Raw genomic sequence first — 17,387 nt, 5'->3', positions numbered from 1 at the left:
ATACTCAAATTGTGTGGTGGTTGTAAATTGGCACCGGTCGAAGCTAGAGGAGGGTTGGCCTTGTACTGCTATTGTTTGTTCTGAGCAGGTTGAATTTGTTAGCGTTGTGTAAGTTTTTTTCCATACAGAAAACAAGGAAATAATATTTGTAAGAAAACACAATACGGATGCTGGGACTGTTTCACAAGATAAGATGTAGGTTTCTGTATATACTTGACTGGGAGTCAATCATCCGTTTGGGCGCTCAACGGCTATCGCCTGGTGTCTCCGAGCTGGAAGGAAACGAAGAAAGGTAACAGTGACCTGCTGGAAAACACCCGGCGTGGTGGAAAGGGAAAGGCATCGGCAGAAGAGTGTCACCTCTTCCAGCACTAGCGTGAAGAATGGGTGCGTTGTCCGAACCAGAGGAACTCGTTCCGTAGAGTTCAAAGCCAGCCTTAAATAATCTCTGGTTTAGAGCTTCGACTTAACTGCATGGTGGCTCTTATAATTACAAGCAAACCAGTTAAGCAAGCACAGGGCCAGAGAGCGTGTAAGCGAGTTAATCGGCTTGAACTCACACCCAGTAGTATCTTTCCTCCCTTCGTCATGTGCTGGGTTGACGAGGTGGTGGCCTTTGAGTTCTAGTAATTAATGCATTTAAAGCTGAAGCTGTGTGTGAGCAGCCTGCTGGCACTTCCTCTGACTCCTTATAACATAGAATCACAGAATCCTGGAATGGTTTGAGTTGGAAAGGACCTCAAAGATCATCCAGTTCCAACACCCTGCCATGGGCAGGGACACCCTCCACTACACCAGGTTGCCCAAAGCCTCATCCAACTTGGCCTTGAACACTTCCAGGGATGGGGCATCTACAGCTTCTCTGGGCAACCTGTGCCAGTGCCTCACCACCCTCTGAGTGAAAAATTTCTTCCTCATGCCTAATCGAAATCTCCCCTCTTTCAGTTTAAAGCCGTTGCCCCTTGTCCTGTCACTACACACCCTTGTCCAAAGCCCCTCTCCAGCTTTTTTGTATCCCCTTTAGGTGCTGGAAGGTCTCCCCAGAGCCTTCTCTTCTCCAGGCTGAACAGCCCCAACTCTCTCAGCCTGTCATCATGCTTTTACACCTCTATTTTTAATGCCTCTTGCCCTTTATAACAGTTGGATGATTCAGCCTACGTAACTTCTTTTTAATGTAGTGTCTTGGTTTTCCATGCTTGTTTACGAGCTTTTTGGAGCCTGTCTCCTACGTGGCAGACTCAGCACGTGTAAAACACTCAAGTGCTGGTGCTGCGTGGTAGGTAGGACCTTCTCTCTCGTGCCTCTGTGGTGGAGTGCAAACTCGAGGCTGTGGCCGACCGTTGCTTAAATGTCTCCTGCACTGCAAGAACCTGTTCATACCCTCCCCGCCGTACGGACTTGTTATCAAATACAAGGAAACGCACCGTTTTGCTGCATCCCATAATATACCACAGCTGTAATCGTCACTGATCTCATGGCACCTCTATGTCTGGACTTCTCTAGAGCGCTGTGTTTTGGCTTTTGGGGGTCTTGGTCCTTCCAGCCTGAACATGGTCTAGGCAGTGATGCTCCGTAGGGGTTTCCAAGGATGCTCAGGGTTCAGTGGCTCTGGATGGAACTAGTACCTGCAGTTATAACCTCCATTTTCTCATCTCCTCCTTTTTTGGTACCGGAATGCTTTTGGGAAGGCATGCCTCCTTTTTAATCTCTCCTGAGCTGCGGTGGTAACGCAGCCTTTGAAGTAGTTTGCCTTGGGATATCATTCCTTCCCCTGGCTTAGGGGAACTTTCTCAATCCAGCCGATGTTTTGTGGCTCACAGGTTGTTCTCTTTTGATCAACCCTTCTTAGGCAGGAGCTGTGTTGTGCCTGAAGCTGTCTCGGCTTCCAGCAGATCTGGAAAGCTAAATGCTAATTTGCATATTATGGTTAGAACTTCTCTACGTAGCTTGCCATTGCCATGGCGGGGAGGCTGTGCTCTCCCTCTGGGATCTGTGCTGTCTTTCCCTACCTTGTGCCCATCTGCACTGCCCACGTTCACCACTCTTAACTCAGTCAAAAGTCATATTTTCTTTTGCAGGGTTTGGATTCAATCAGGAAAAGGGGTCAGAGCTGGGATGGGGAGGAGGGTAAGACCATGAAGAAGGGAAAAGAGCAGCTGAGTTCTCTTCCCCCTCTTCTTCCCAGGGCTGTAAAATGTTGATTTGACTCATCTGTCATATGTAAATCCATCCTAATGCGGGGAAGAAAACTGATGGGCCTTTGCTGGACTCTCTCCTGTTTTAGCTTGCTGCCTAGGCACACTGGTACCAGTTCTAGCACGAAAAAGGGACAGAAAATGCGCCCGGGTATGAGGAGGGTGGGATGGTGAGAGCTCTGATTTGCATCGCGTCGAGCTTCCCTGTTGCTTCTTGCCACCAGAGAAGAAATAAAAAACCAAACCAAAACAAAAATGTCGATGGGGACGGGGGTGGGGGTTACAAGCAACACTTCCACTTCTGCCCAGTAGATATTTCTATTGCTGTGGGTTACTGGAGTTATCACAGATGCTTGAATTTTAGCTGACAGCAGTGATTTGTTTTTTTCTTTTTGAAAGGGAAGAGAACAGCAAACATTTCTAAGGTTACCAAGAGTCCAGTGTTTCAAGTAAAGAGCAATAAATAAGTAAATCTAGAAATAAATGGTCTCCATCAGCGTGGAAGCAATCTGCAGCAGCCGATACTGGTAATTCAGCAGAACTCGCTGTCTTCTGAGCACTTCTGTGCCAGGCACAGGCAGTTCATGCCTGCCCAGAAGCTGTCAGGAAGTGGCAAAAGTACAGTCTGTCAGCACCTGGAGTGGGTTTGATTTCCTTTTTCAGCTTCACCCCGTTGGTTTGAGCAGAAATACCTCCTAGAACTTGGCTCGCTCGTTCGGGGTTTTTAAACTCCGTTTTTCAAAAGCAGGCAAACAAGTTCTGTTTGTGCTCAAATGACCTCAGCTGACTTGCGAAGCTGGACCACGTTTTGAGCACTGTATTGGTTTGTTTCCAAAGTTCTATCTGTGGTTCCTTTATTTTTATTTTTTTTTTTTCATTAGATCAAGCCTCAGAGGTACAGGTGACGATGATGCTGACTGAAAGCTGTAAACTCAGAGGCCTTCATCACAGGTAAGCTCCGCAGTGTTTATAAGCAAAACTATATCTGTGCCAGCTGAAAATACTTGTGCTTAAAGTTTCCTAGGGGGAATTCAGCAACACTTTGGACATTTGAAGTTGCTTGTTGTTTTTTTTTTTTTTTAAGTGGTAAAGAGCTGAAACTGTTTTTGTGTCACTTTAAAATACAGAATTCTAGATACGCTGCTTACTGCAAAGAGTGCTTATAAGCTTTTTTCCTAGCTGCACACTCAATAAAATCAAATAGTAGCAGCATGTTGGAAAATGGGGCAAGTCTTTGGTTTGGTGTTCCAAGCCTCGCAGTGAAATAGGAGTAAATATTCCTTTTATAGAATCTTAATTATTGCAGAAAAAGGCGCTGCGGGCATGTGTTGGGTTGTGCTGGTTCTTGCACAGGCTGGTCGTTAAGCGTGGTGGGATTGTAGTGATGAGGAGATGAAGTATGTGTGCAGGTCTAGCTAATTACTACTCTGGTTTATATTGTTCAGAATTTTCTGCGTGGCACAGAAAAGTACTGGGATTAGGGACCTTCTCACATGGAGACGAGGGAACGCTTTTTAGGGCTCCTGCACGCATGTTGTCCTGGTACGGCATCGTAACATCACCGATGGGTTTATTTCTGAAGAATTAATGGCATGGGTTGTTGGGGTGATGGCTTAAGTTTTTAAATTGATGCCCTAAACAGCTTGAGTTAGTGGCAGTTTTTGCAGCTTCGATTAAAGGCTGAAATTGGCCTTAAAGATCTTCGTTACCGGCAAGGATGCAGGTAAGAAGAAACTGATGCTCATTGTCAAGTTGCTGGGCTGGTAATTGATCTTGTTTTGCTTATAATGTGAAGGGAATGAGAAGAGTTCAAGCAGAGTTCTTCGTCCTACAGTGTGTTTAAAAGCTGCTTTTCTAAGAATTATTATAGTTATGACCTGGCCTAAAATACAGGATTATTTTATTAAGAGGAGTAGCAGGTTCTTGGGGAAGCATACTTAAAATTGAAACAAAATGAACCCCCCCCTGGCCCCATCTCATCATTCAGAATCAGTTGTTATCCTCCCTCTTACAAGTCAAACTCTTTAAAAAGTCTGAAAAGGTGGGTTTTTTGTGCAGTGCCTATAAACCTGGGACCTTGGTCTTGGCTGAAGGTTGAGCTCATGGGTGTGACACCTGACTGTCAGACGACTTCGAGCAAGAACAGGAAATCTCAAAATTCCCTTTTAAAAACCATAACAATGCATTGAAGACTTCCTAATATGTTTTCAATAGAAGATAGATTTTTTTTTTTTTTTAAATGACTCTTATGTACAGTTTGTTTCAAGTTTTTACACATTCCTACGTCGATACTATAGGAAGATGTTGAAGCAATGCAGCATGGGGGTCATCTGAGCTGGAAGGAGGAGTTAAATACCTGTGGCAAAACTCCTGGGATACTTCTGCATTTAATGCTTGCTTGATTGAAAACTAGAAATTTCTGCTCTGTCATTTTGAAGTGGATCAAACATGATGTTTTCACTTTTCTCAAACCACTCTGTGATGAAGCAGTGTGTTTCATATCTATAGTTGCATTTGGAATGATGCACTTCCAAGCTGAGGGTGTATCACTTCCTAATATAAATGATAACCTGTATTCACAGAAATTTATTTCAGCCCTTTTGGACCAGGTGAAAAAATGTGGAGAGTTCTTCCCAGTGGGAAAGTACTCAAATATCTCATTAAAAAAAAAACAAAAAAAAAAAACCAAACACAACAAACGACTAAGGCTTCCTTCTTCTAAGGAGACCTTGTGCTCTGCAGTTTGTAATGCAAGATTAATGCTTTTCTTCAATGTTGAATTACTTTCACTTAATGTCTTTGGGGATCAAGAAAATTTTTATCAAATTTCTGTTTCAGAAAATGAGGAACTTCTTTCCCTGTCTTTCAGGAATCTGCTACCTATCACTCATGTCTGTATAGAAGAGGGAGAGAAACCAATGGTGCTGCTGCCATACATGAACTGGGGGAACCTTAAACTATTCTTGCGACAGTGCAAGCTGGTGGAGGCCAACAATCCTCAGGTACTCTCAGAAATCTGTGACTTCTTGCCCATCAAACTTAGACTTGGCTTGTTGTCTGTGTATGTGCCTTAAAAGAAACAGTTACAGTATTCACCTGCTCTGTTGTGACAATGCAAGAATTGATAAGTGGCTTCCCTGGTAGGTGTTTGTCTTGATTCATACAAGGAGAACGTTCTTGGCTGCGTTGTCACCAGCATTCAGAGACCATTAAGCTGAGTTAAACTCTGATGAGGGTCGTAGCTGGTAATACATCTTTAAAAAATACTTAAAAAAATAGAGAAAATGGATTTAAGTTAGAATACACAGGGGAAAATTACGTATGGAGAAATCTCAGATTTATTGATTTATTTTTTAGTGTAATAGATTATCCCTTTAATTACTGTTGTTCTTAATTATTTCTTAAGCATCAAGCACTTTTGTTCAACTTTTAAGGTACTGCTGCAGATCTGCTGTGAAGTAAAATAACTGGATTTATTTAACTTCAGGTACTAAAGGAAGCAGCCTGTCAATATTTATTTGGATTTTATTTGCTACTGTAAGGTGCTCTTTAGCATTCATAACTTTGTGTTTCCATGGAAGCTGTTGCATACGTTTCATCAAAAGTGAGAAAGAAAATATTCCTAGATGAGAACATGTTTTGCTTAGTGCTAAAAATCTGAGTAAGTGTTGAGTGGTGGATGTGTATATGTAGGAAAACTATCCCTCTTGTAGGATTACCGTGTCTTTTCTTCCACTTCACCTTGGTTTGGCTTCTGTCTTTAGACTAAATCAACCACAAAATGAAATCTTGCTTCTTGAGGTCAGTCTTTGTCCCTGTTACGTACCAGATTTCAAACTAGCAAGGACCACCTACTTCTGTTAATTTACAGGTTGTGATAAGCTGCTAGGATCTTTCAAATTTGATTTTTTTACTTATTTTGCTGCTTAATCTAAGTTATAAATCCCTATGCAATGCACTAATATCCATTTCCAAGAATTTAAGCAAAAATTGTGTTTATAATCTGTATTATGTCAAACAGGAGTTGCCTCATAGTAGCTAGGTATAACCATACTTAACTATCAAAAATGGGACATTTGGTGTCCTAAAAACTTAATTTTAAGATGGAACTCTTCTACAAATACCTAAAGCAAACTATTGAGTTTTCTGAAATAATACCTGGCTATTAATAACAACCTGTTAATGAAGAAGCCAGTTTGTTATTGTTTTAATTTAATATTTGGTTTGTTTTAACGCCAGTCTTGCAACTTCGGTGTGTCCACCTACACAGTGAAGTTTCTGAAAACACTGTAGAAATGGAAGAGTGAACCCAGGGTATAAATATGTTCAAGGGTTTAAGTTATACAGGACTGTGAAGTTGTAAAAGTAGATGAATACTAATTTTCAGCAATAGATAGCATCAAGAATTTCTGCTCTGCTGCCTGAAAATGAGTTGGTTTCAAGAGAAACAAAGTGAAGAAAGTGTGGCAGAAGGGGGTAAAATTGACCACTCTTGCCTATGTTCATCACTAATCAAAGGAAAAAGCTGTTTAGCAGTGAGGCAGTGGAAAACTGGAAACATTTGCCCCTGGCATGTCAAAAAAAAGCTTAAAATTTAGAATAAGGAGTCTCGGTAAGTTTTCACCAGGTGGTAGTGTCTGTCATAAGCTACTAGAAAGCATCAGGCACTAAAGGAGAGCGGAAGGGGCGCTGGAATACAACAAAAATACTAACCTAGCAGGCACTGGGCGTGCAATTTTGCAGTAATTGTTCTTCTGTTTTCTTGTAGGCCATTTCCCAGCAGGATCTTGTACATATGGCTATTCAGATTGCCTGTGGGATGAGTTATCTGGCCCGACGGGAGGTCATTCACAAAGACCTGGCTGCTAGAAACTGCGTGTGAGTGCTCAACTTCAAAATATACCACTGTTTGGGTTGGTTTTTCCAAGTTTTGGGTGAATACTCTTGTCAGTGAAGTTGTTTTCCTCTAAACGTGAGGTGAACCAGAAAGTGTGGTTTTCAAGAAAGCAGAATATCCTCATCTTAAATGCTTTTGCCAGGTTTTGTCTACCCTTATTTTTTCAAAGGCTTGAAAAATATTAATGCTTCCCTTAAACTTTAATAAAAACTTGGAATATCTTTGGCTGTTTACCAATGGATAGATTTTTGTATGAAGTTGGTTTTCTTCATCTTTTTTCATTAAAAAAATAACTTAATGACTTTGGTAGCTTGATGGATAGTTGATCAGTTGATGTCAAATGATGGATAGATATGAATGTGCTCTGTAGATGGTAGGAATGCCAAAGCAGGGTTTGAGACCATCTTCTGACTGGGATATGCCCTCAAATTGTAGAGATTGTTTCAGGTGTTTGGTAGCTTTCTAGAAACCAAATCACTCGGACACCACCAACTGAGCTCATTCGCCACCTGCTTTCATACCTACTAAGGGGAAACATAGAAAATAGAGTTCTGCATCTGAAAATACCTAAAGGGGCAGTTAGTTAGTCCATGAGCTTAGTCTTATGGTATCTGCAAATAATGCCATGATTCAAGTAACACAGTTACTCTTCAGAATCAAGACCTTGTTTGAAGCCTTGAATTCAAGTTCAGCTCTTGGGTCCCCAACATCAGTAGGACATGGAGCTGCTGGAGCGGGTCCAGAGGAGGCCACGAAGATGATCTGAGGGCTGGAGCACCTCTGCTCTGGAGACAGGCTGAGAGAGTTGGGGCTGTTCAGCCTGGAGAAGAGAAGGCTCTGGGCAGTGCCTACAGGATTTTCTCAGGCCCTGTCTTCAGCCAGTGCAAGGGTGTAAAGACTGGAGCACGCTCCTGAATCTTCAGGGTTCTCAGTTGCCCAGGCAGCAGGAGCAACTGGGTTGCTGTCTCAGTTTGGGTTCTTTGACTTTCATCTCTTTCAACTTTTTGCCAGGTTTGTGTTTTTCCTTCTTTGCGAACATGTTTTCCAGTATACCCTTGGAAGTACCTCCTAGGATCCTCAAGGCATCAGTCCCTCCAATATCTTCAAGGCACAGTTGTTGAACCACCTTGTTGTGCCCCTTTTTGACTGGGGGTTTGCTTTGACTGTTCTCACAGCGTCCTTGAAGTGGAAGCCCAAGTTTCCATCTTTGCACTTTTCATGGACAGCGTGCCCCTTCGAGCCCCTCAGCCTTGTCAGCAGTCACTCTTGCTACGTTTTTTGTCCACAAAACCACTTGGTCCTCTTAGGTGCAGTCTTTGGCCCAGTTCTTCAAACATCCCAACCAGGGCCAACAAAGCTTCTGATTTTGCATCCGAGGGGCTGAGAGAGAAAGCTGGGAGACACTCAAGCACTCATGCTTCTCCGCAGATACTCTTTTATCTACTGCACCGGGCACTGTTGGTGTGGCAAACGCAGGGACAGAGGGAGCGGTGAGATCCACCCTGAAGCCATCCCTTGTGCTTTTGAACTGGTGCCACCGAGCTAGTCCAGGAGAACCTTTCCTGGCTCTCGTGCTACGTAACGATGCTCAGTTTGATACAGTTCCTTAGAGACTCTTTTCCTTATTCCTATTGCTTTTCTTGTCTGGTGAACGTGTTGAGGAAGCGGTACCACAGGAGGCAAAGATCATAGTGCTCCAGGAAGATCACCTTGTGACAACCTCTCGTTTCTGTGCAGTGAATTAATGGCCTCGTCCCCTTGCTGTGTGAAGGATGGGCAGTCCACACAGCTTGACTCCGTAACCTCCTGGAGCAGAGTCCAGCTTCACTTTAGTTGCCGTGTGTGATCCGGAATGCTGGCAATAAAAGTCAATGCATAGTGCTCCTGGCACCACTTCTTCATGGGAAATGCAGGCAGGAGCTGAGCATCTACTGGTCTGTGCTGCAGTACGAAAAAGCCTGGGCTAGCCTAAAGAGAAAAAGTGGGTGCCAGTAGCCAGAATTCCTTGAAGGGCTTTGTTCATCTGACCCTTAGTTCCCTTTGGTCTCGAATGTCCATGGCACAGTTGGGCCCAGTGAGAGTGGACATATGGATTACACAAGTCAGAGCTCTCTAGTCACTGGAAAATTACCCTTTGTATTGTATTTGTTTACAGACAGGTCTTTTAGGAATTCCTGTGAACTCTTAGGAGTGATTAGATATGGAAATTTCCTGGCCTATAGATTTTGAGGGCAGTGAACTCACCTGGAGGTGCATAGAAATGAGATAAATCAGAAGGTACTGAAGATGGTGAAGCAGGACACACACAAATCGAGCATTTCTATGTCTCTCATCAAAATAAAGCAAAAATTGACAAGATGAAAAGACAGCAAACACCATTTTGATCCAGTCCCCCCAACCCAACGTTATTTCGGTATGTTTGTTGTCAGATGTTAAAGCCAACGTCTTTCCCATGTTCCAAAATCAGCTGTTTATGAGAACAGTGAACTTCATTACGTGCTTTTTTAAATTCAAAAGAATGTGAATTAACATCCCAGAGGGGGGTGGAAATCAGTAGGCTCCATGTGCTTTTTTTCCAGTCATCTTTTGTTGATTAAAAGTAAGTTTCCCTTGGCCAGTATCCTATTTCTGACAACAGTTGGAATGAGCATCTCTTGTTGAGAGGAGTAAATATCTCACCAGATTGCTTGGTTAGAGACAAGCTCGCAGGCCACGAATTATACTGGTTGCTTTAAGATATTACTAGATCTTGCTTCGCTTAAATTTTTGGCTCGTTATTGCTCCAGAGGTACTCTAGCTAAAACTTCCTTAATTTGACCTGATACGAGATCTCCAAGGGAGGAGGAATAATTCAAGGGAGTTGTTTGCTTTAACTGTATTTTTTTTCACTTGTAAATGTTTGATTTTTTTTGATTTAATCCAAGACTCCTGATTTTTTTCTGGTGCTTATCTGTAATGCAGAATAAATACATTCTTTACTAACATTTGATAATCACAGAATAAGCTGTGTCTTGATCTGGAAGGCAGCTAGCCCTTTGAAACGTTGATGGTGTGATTAGCGTTCCCCAGTTAAATCCTGAGTCTGGAACCAAAAGTTGACCCTAAATATTTTCTATGAACCTGCGATGCCCAGTTTGCTCAGTACCTCTGTTCTCTTCCATCAGCATCGACGATGCACTTCAGGTTAAGATTACAGACAACGCGCTCTCCCGAGACCTGTTTCCCATGGACTACCATTGCCTGGGAGATAATGAAAACAGACCAGTTCGATGGATGGCTCTTGAAAGCTTGGTCAACAATGAATTTTCCAGTGCTAGTGATGTGGTAAGTTGGTTTCGTTCACCTCGTAACGTTTTGTAAATGTATTTTGTTGACCTTTTTCCATTTTTTTTTTCAGCCGTTGGAGAATCATAGCACTGAATAGATAACAATGATTTGTCCAGAACAGCATCTGTACACCTGCTTCCTGCACTTGCTGCTCGTGGCAGATAGTTCAAAGGTCAAGCAGAGCCTTCTTGCGTGACAAAAGTGTCTGTTGCACCCTGTAGCACTCCTTGGGGGTGTTAGCAAAAAAGGCAATTAAATTCCATGAGCAGTCTGTTTTGGGACTTGTCTGATATTTGAATGGATGCAATCCAAAGTCCACGACAGAGTGTTTTGGTTGAAGTCTCACAGATAGAGAAAGGTGGGGAAGAATCGTTTCCCTTGACCTGCTGGTCACACTCATGTTGACACAGCCTGGAACACAGCTGGCTTTTTTGCTGCTGAGGTGTTCAGCTTATTCACCAGGACCCTCATGTCCTTTCCTGTGAAGCCATGTTCTAGGTGGTCAGCCCCAGCCAGACCTGGTGCGTGGAGCTGTTCCCTCCCAGATGCAGGACATTGCGTTTGCTTTCCTTGAACTTTGAGGTTCCTGTCAACCCGTTTCTCCAGCTTCTTGAGGTCCTTCTGCAGAACCCTGTCCTCCAGCCTGTCAGACATTCTGCTTGGACTGGTATCATCCACAAACTTCCTGGAAGTCCAGGTTGTTGATGAAGATAAACCGGGATTGATCCCTGAGTAGTGCCACTAGTAACCAGCTGTTAGTTGGACTGGTACTGCTGGTGGCAGCAGTTTGAGTCCAGCAGTACAGCCACTTCAGTGTCAACATCCCACTAATTTGGCTATGAGGATGCTATGGAAGATGATGTCACAGGTCTTGCTGACATTGAGGTGAACATCCATTGTTCACCCTCTGTCCTCTAACACTGTCTTCTCAGCAAAGAACTAGTCAGGATGGTCCGGCACAGTTTGCCCTTGATAAATCTGTTCTGGCTGTTCCCAGATGCCTTTATGTTTCGGATGCATGGAAGTTACTTCCAGGGTAACGTGCTTCCACATGGGAGCAGGAGTTGATGTTAAACTACCTGTCTCAGTTCTCTGGATCCCATCCCAAGAGGGTGCCTTTTTTCCCAGTTGTCAGCAACCTCCCCCAGTTGCCTCGGCCTTTCAGAGGTGATGAGAGCAGCGTTGCAATGACTTCAACCTGCTCCCTCGGCACCTTTGGATACATCTTGTCCAATCTGGTGGCCTGATGTGTATGTGCTTGGCTTCAGCACAGCCTAAAGGTTTTCCTCTCCTTAGCAGTTTAACTCTGCTGAGCTTTGGTTTCCCAGACTCCATCCCTGCACGCTGATGGATCCTCACTGTATTCCTCAAGTAGCCTTCTCCTGCTTCCGCCCTCTCTTTCCTTCCGTAGTGTCTGAGCTCAGTGCATCCATGGTGGCCTCCTACCATGCTTGCTCAACTTCCTGCCCGTCAGAACAGACTGTTCTGGTGCTTACAGGAGCTTGTCCTTGAAGATAGACCTGTGGCTGATTAATTAGAGTGCTAATTAACAGTAAACCACTTGCCCTTATGATCCATGTCTTCCTGCTAAGGAGGTATTTTCTTTGGTGGTGATGCTTTCATCACTGGCTACATCCAGAGTTTGTAAGCTGTGTCTTAAAATGTGCTGGCTTCGAAAACTTTTGAAAAGTTCTGGTTGTTTGTTGTTTTTTTTTTTCGTCATTGCTGCTGTCTCTGTATTAGTGCTCAAGCCACATAAACCAAACCAAACCAAAAAAAAAAAAAAAGGAAGGGAAGGAGTCAGCTCTGCTCCAGAAATACTTCTGTATTCATTGGAAAATGTGGGGGGTTTAGTTAAACCAAACTTGAAGACAGAACAGGAAATAGAAGTTGCCTGTAAAAGCATGTTTTTGTAACACTAAAAGGGATCAATTAAATGTTGAGTTCTTACACTTTTTTTTTTTAAATCTGGGACACAAACACATTCACTGGTGAAGACCGGACTTGGCAATAGAAGCTTATGTACCGCTGGCAGTGAAATGTGGAATTTGATTGGGGTGAAGGCACCTCAGCATCAGAACTGCTTCAGAAAACTGGTGCAACTCAGTGTCCAGCCCACGCTGGTTAATGCTGAACCCCTTTTGGCATTATATAGGGAAAAATGCAACAACGCGGCCTCTAAAATGTAATTCTTAACTTTGCGTACGTAGCGGAGTTCTGCAGTGGGCAAAAATGGACGTTTTTTCTGGGTGAGGAAAACAACTCTCTGCCATCTTTGCATTTACCTGGGCTCTTTTCACAAGGGGCAATGGCTTTGAACTGGAAGAGGGGAGATTTCCATTAGATCCAAGGAAGAAATTCTTCCCTCTGAGGGTGGTGAGGCACTGGCACAGGTTGCCCAGAGTAGCTGTGGCTGCCCCATCCCTGGAAGTGTTCAAGGCCAGGTTGGATGGGGCTTTGGGCAACCTGGTGTAGTGGAGGGTGTCCCTGCCCATAGCAGGGGGGTTGGAACTGGATGATCTCTGAGGTCCCTTCCAACCCAAACTATTCCATGATTCTGCATGGTCTAATATTGTTTTTTCTGCTTGCTAGGAACAAATCTAGGAATCCAGTGCACGTCGCTTACAATCGGTGGTGAAATCTGTTACAAACCATTTAGGTGGTGTCTGTTGAGATGCCGTTGGCACGCGTTCTGCGCTTGCTTTGTGGATGCATCCCTTCAAAATGGTTTTGCTGGCTTGAAGCATTCCTGATGTGTTCCTCCTCTGCCAACAGTCACAGCAGTCAGCCAAAGCCTAGGAAAACAAAACACAATTCCTGCTGAATTTTAATTCTGTGGTTTTTCCCCCTCTGTTGGACCTGAAGCTCTGTGTCTCGTTACGCCGTTTTTATGCGGCTACTTACGGCGTTAGAAATAGCTGTATTCTCAAAGCAGTTCTGCTTGAATTTCCCTTTGTTCTCGTGTTCCAGGTGCACCACCACTCGTCCCTTGACATTTTTGACTGCAAATAAAGAGGCTGTCCTCCCCTGCCCTCCCACTCTGCTAACAGCTGGCTGAGAGCGGGGCCCCATCCCCGCACCTGCCCTTCTCTAGCTCTGCGCTCCACATCGGTGCCCACTAACAGCATAGAAGCATACAATCACAGAATGGTTTGGGTTGGAAGGGGCCTTAAATACCATCTAGTTCCAACCCCCCTGCCATGGGCAGGGACACCCTCCACTACACTAGGTTGCCCAAAGCCTCATCCAACCTGGCCTTGAACACTGCCAGGGATGGGGCAGCCACAGCTTCTCTGGACAACCTGTGCCAGTGCCTCACCACCCTCAGAGGGAAAAACTTCTTCCTTCTGTCAAATCTAAATCTCCCCTCTTTCAGTTTAAAGCTGTTGCCCCATGTCCTGTCACTACACACCCTTGTCCAAAGCCCCTCTCCAGCTCTCTTGTAGCCCCTTCAGGTACTGGAAGGTGCTGGAAGGTCTCCCCGGAGCCTTCTCTTCTCCAGGCTGAACAGCCCCAACTCTCTCAGCCTGTCTCCAGAGCAGAGGTGCTCCAGCCCTCGGATCATCTCCATGGCCTCCTCTGGACCCGCTCCAGCAGCTCCATGTCCTTCTTGTGCTGGGGACCCCAGAGCTGAATGCAGTATTCCAGGTGGGGTCTCAGGAGAGCAGAGCAGAGGTTAAGGCTCTAGTCGAGAGGAGGGCAGAGTTTCTTTTGATTCAAACCAAAAACCTCTTGAGTCTTGTGGAGTTCTGCCCCTTTTTAATAAATCATGTTTGCAGCTCTTGGAGCTTCAGCAGTGAATCATCAGGGTGCAGAATCAACACCATCGATGTTTTGTCTCTTCGTACCAGCTAGTAAATAATTCTTCTTGCACATGAACCGATTGATTTTATTTTATTTTTTTCATCACTTTAAGCTCCTTTTGGCAAGTATTGTCGGCTGAATGATGTGTTGGATGCTGATCCAGCTGTCAGGTTTGCTTAGATGAAATCTTTATTTTTCCCACGAGTCCTACTTCTGAGCATATACTCAAAATATACAGATGACGGATTTTAGAAAACAGTGTTTTTTTAAAAAACAGTGATTTTAAAAACCGGTCTGTTCTTCTGAACCTTTGAATTTCACAGATCTTTTCTGAGGAATTGTGTAGTGTTTTGGAGAGGTAAAATGTAAGATAAAATTTTTCAATAAGCACTGTTAACAGTGAGTTTAGTGTTTAATATCCTTTAGATTTGTCAAGTGTTTTGAAATGTCATATGGGAAAAATGCAGTAAATATGTTACTATTTTTTTTTTTTAGCACTTAAATTTTAGTGCACTAAGATTTTGATTTTTCGGTCAACTTAACACCCTTTCTGTCATTCTTAATTGTTCTTATTCAAGACAAAGTATTGTCATGGTGAACTGGGGTGTATATAGCATTTATGTAAAGCTTTCTTACTCGTGCCTGATTTTGTGGAATGTCCAAAGGAGCTCTCAAAATCCCGGCGCGCTCTGTTAACGCTGGATGCTGTTTGTTTTCAGTGGGCCTTCGGAGTTACGCTGTGGGAGCTGATGACTTTGGGCCAGACTCCGTACGTCGATATCGACCCCTTCGAGATGGCTGCTTATTTAAAGGATGGCTATCGAATAGCTCAGCCAATCAACTGCCCTGATGAACTGTAAGTGCCTGTTTTGGGAGAGAGGATATTTTGTGATTGTCTAGGTCGTAACCGCGTTGAGGCGGTGTGATCAGTGGAAGAGCCCAGTTTGTCTTCCCCTGCCTGTTTGTTCTGCCTTTTAGGCTGACCCTCATGGAGGTGTTTGTGGCTTCAATGACCTACGTCAAGGAACTCAGGCTAAAACGAAATACTCTTTTTTGGTTATTGTTGAGTTTCACTTAATCCTGACCCAACTCTGACACATGGGAGAAATGGGATTGATCAGCAGGATGGGAGGAGGGAGGCAAAGGGGCTGGGAGCTTTCAGGTTTTGCCTTTGTGGGGCTGCAGTGTAGGAAGCCACTTGGTTTGTGGGCAGGGAGAACGTTGGTTTTCTCAGCAAGACTACAGCGAAATACTGCGTGTAATGGAGTTCAGCAGCAGTGCTTGAGGTGTTTATGGGTAATCCTGATGGTGTCCAAGCATGCAAGTGCGCAGGCGCTACCTTCTGCCTCGTCTTCTTCCAAATCCCCTTCCCATAAACCTACCACGGAAACACTTTGATCTATGCTTTTACAGCAGTTGAGCAATTTCTGATCAACTATGTATTGCCTCCTCCTGGGTTGCCTCTGACTCGTGTCCTCACTCAAACCAGCGCTTCCAGTTGCAGCACGCTTCTTGATCGTTCCAGGTGTCTTGTCTTCTGGAGGAGTTGTCCAGCATCGGAAGACACAGGGTTCCTTTTCTCTCCCCATCAGCAGGTTTTCCTAGTGGCAAATGCTGGTTTTCATTTTCAAGCTGGGGCGGTGGTCACCTGCCTTACGTTCTCACGTCTTCCATCTGTCTCCGTCTCGCAGGTTCGCTGTGATGGCCTGCTGTTGGGCCCTAGATCCTGAGGAAAGACCCAAGTTTCAGCAGCTGGTGCAATGTCTAACTGAATTTCACGCGGCCTTGGGAGCCTACGTCTGAAACTGCAGCAGAAGATTCCATTCCCTGATGGGGAGGAGGCATGGCATACGTCCGCGGCTCCGCGCGTCGCTCGGACTCACACACGTGATGTGTATAAAGCAACACTAAAGGGAGAAAGCACTTCTTCCAAAACACTGTGCCTTAGAATGCTTTAGTAGTCTCAAGTTTGTTTTTTTTTTTTGTAAGACCTCTTGATGTTGACTATTTTCTAGATATCACTTTTGCTAAGTTAAATCGAGACGTTTTTATTTGCCATCAGGATTTTTAAAGTGTAGTGATAGTGAACTTAAACACGAGATTTGGATGGACTTTGCACTCTTACAACAGACACGTGATTTCTTTTTTTTTTTTTTGGAAGGGTGTATGGAACTGGTAGAAAAGTGAGGATAGGGGAAATGAATGCAAAAGCCACACTGCAGCAAATTTTCCCTGCTTTTTAAAATTGTTGAAACTAAATCTTTCTGACCAGCTCTAGTGTTTGTACTTGTATGTATCTGGAATAGCTTTTTAGTATCAACTTTTTCTATTTTGAGACAACAGCACATTGTGGTTGGATCCACAAGCGGCATCTTACGTTTTTTAACCCATTCATGAATGTTTTGGTTTGGTTTTTTTTTTTTTTTTTAATTTTGAAAAGCTGGTCTTCAGGATACAGTACCCCCTTTTTAAAGCAGTAAGTGATTATGTAAAAGTGATTCCAGTTTACCTCATACAGAGAGTAGTAAAGGTGGGGTAGTAATGGGGCCCCTCCTTGCAGATAAAAGGCTGATGTGATTTTTAAGATGGTTTTATGTGCTAAATAGAGGCCTTCAGAGAAGTGCCAAAGCAGCCCTTGTCTGGGAGTCTTTCACCTCAGACTTCTGGATCTCAGTTTCTCTTGTTCAAAAAGGTACTGGTTGTTTTTTTTATGGGCTTTTATGGCCTGAAATGGGCTTAAATATATAAATATATATTTGTAAAGACACTTGCAGAGTAAAGAATGTTTTTCTATGACATCTCATGTGGAAGCTTGGTCCCTCGCATTGCCCTGTGTGTTGAACGTGCAGGCTGGTGGTTGTCATGTGGAGCTGGTGTGAAGACAAGGTGGATTGTCTGCCTGCCTCCCTGCAAAACCAGTCCCTCAGACTTAATATATGGTCCCGTTGCTGCCTTTAACCCAAACAACCATTCCACCCCAGGTTATTTTGAGCTCAACATTGCTTAAGAGGAATGAACAAGGTATTTCAGGAAAATGTGTGGTGATCCATTGATTCAGCCTCAGTAACTTTCATATTCTAAATACACCAAAGTTATTTGTAGAATAACTTCCAGTTCTCCAAGTGATCTGCAGGTTTCATCCTCTGCGTGGTGGCACCGTGTGG

General features: G+C 43.9%; 1 protein-coding gene across 1 annotated transcript in view; it reads left to right on the top strand.

Annotated features, from left to right (window-relative positions):
• The window catches only part of RYK (receptor like tyrosine kinase), a 63,825-nt gene extending 46,844 nt beyond the window's left edge, over positions 1–16,981 (top strand). The window contains exons 10-15 of the mRNA XM_086618169.1: positions 3,077–3,146; positions 5,065–5,197; positions 6,964–7,073; positions 10,257–10,416; positions 14,943–15,079; positions 15,915–16,981. Of these exons, the coding sequence (XP_086474295.1) occupies positions 3,077–3,146; positions 5,065–5,197; positions 6,964–7,073; positions 10,257–10,416; positions 14,943–15,079; positions 15,915–16,026 (722 nt within the window). The 3' untranslated portion in view covers positions 16,027–16,981. The remainder of the gene's footprint in view (positions 1–3,076; positions 3,147–5,064; positions 5,198–6,963; positions 7,074–10,256; positions 10,417–14,942; positions 15,080–15,914) is intronic.
• The last annotated feature ends 406 nt before the right edge of the window (positions 16,982–17,387 follow it).

This window comes from Tauraco erythrolophus, chromosome 11 (assembly GCF_009769465.1).
Source record: "Tauraco erythrolophus isolate bTauEry1 chromosome 11, bTauEry1.pri, whole genome shotgun sequence".
NCBI classification, from domain to species: domain Eukaryota; kingdom Metazoa; phylum Chordata; class Aves; order Musophagiformes; family Musophagidae; genus Tauraco; species Tauraco erythrolophus.
The sequence above is the reverse complement of the archived record's forward strand: the minus strand, read 5'-3'. Positions and strand labels throughout refer to the sequence as shown.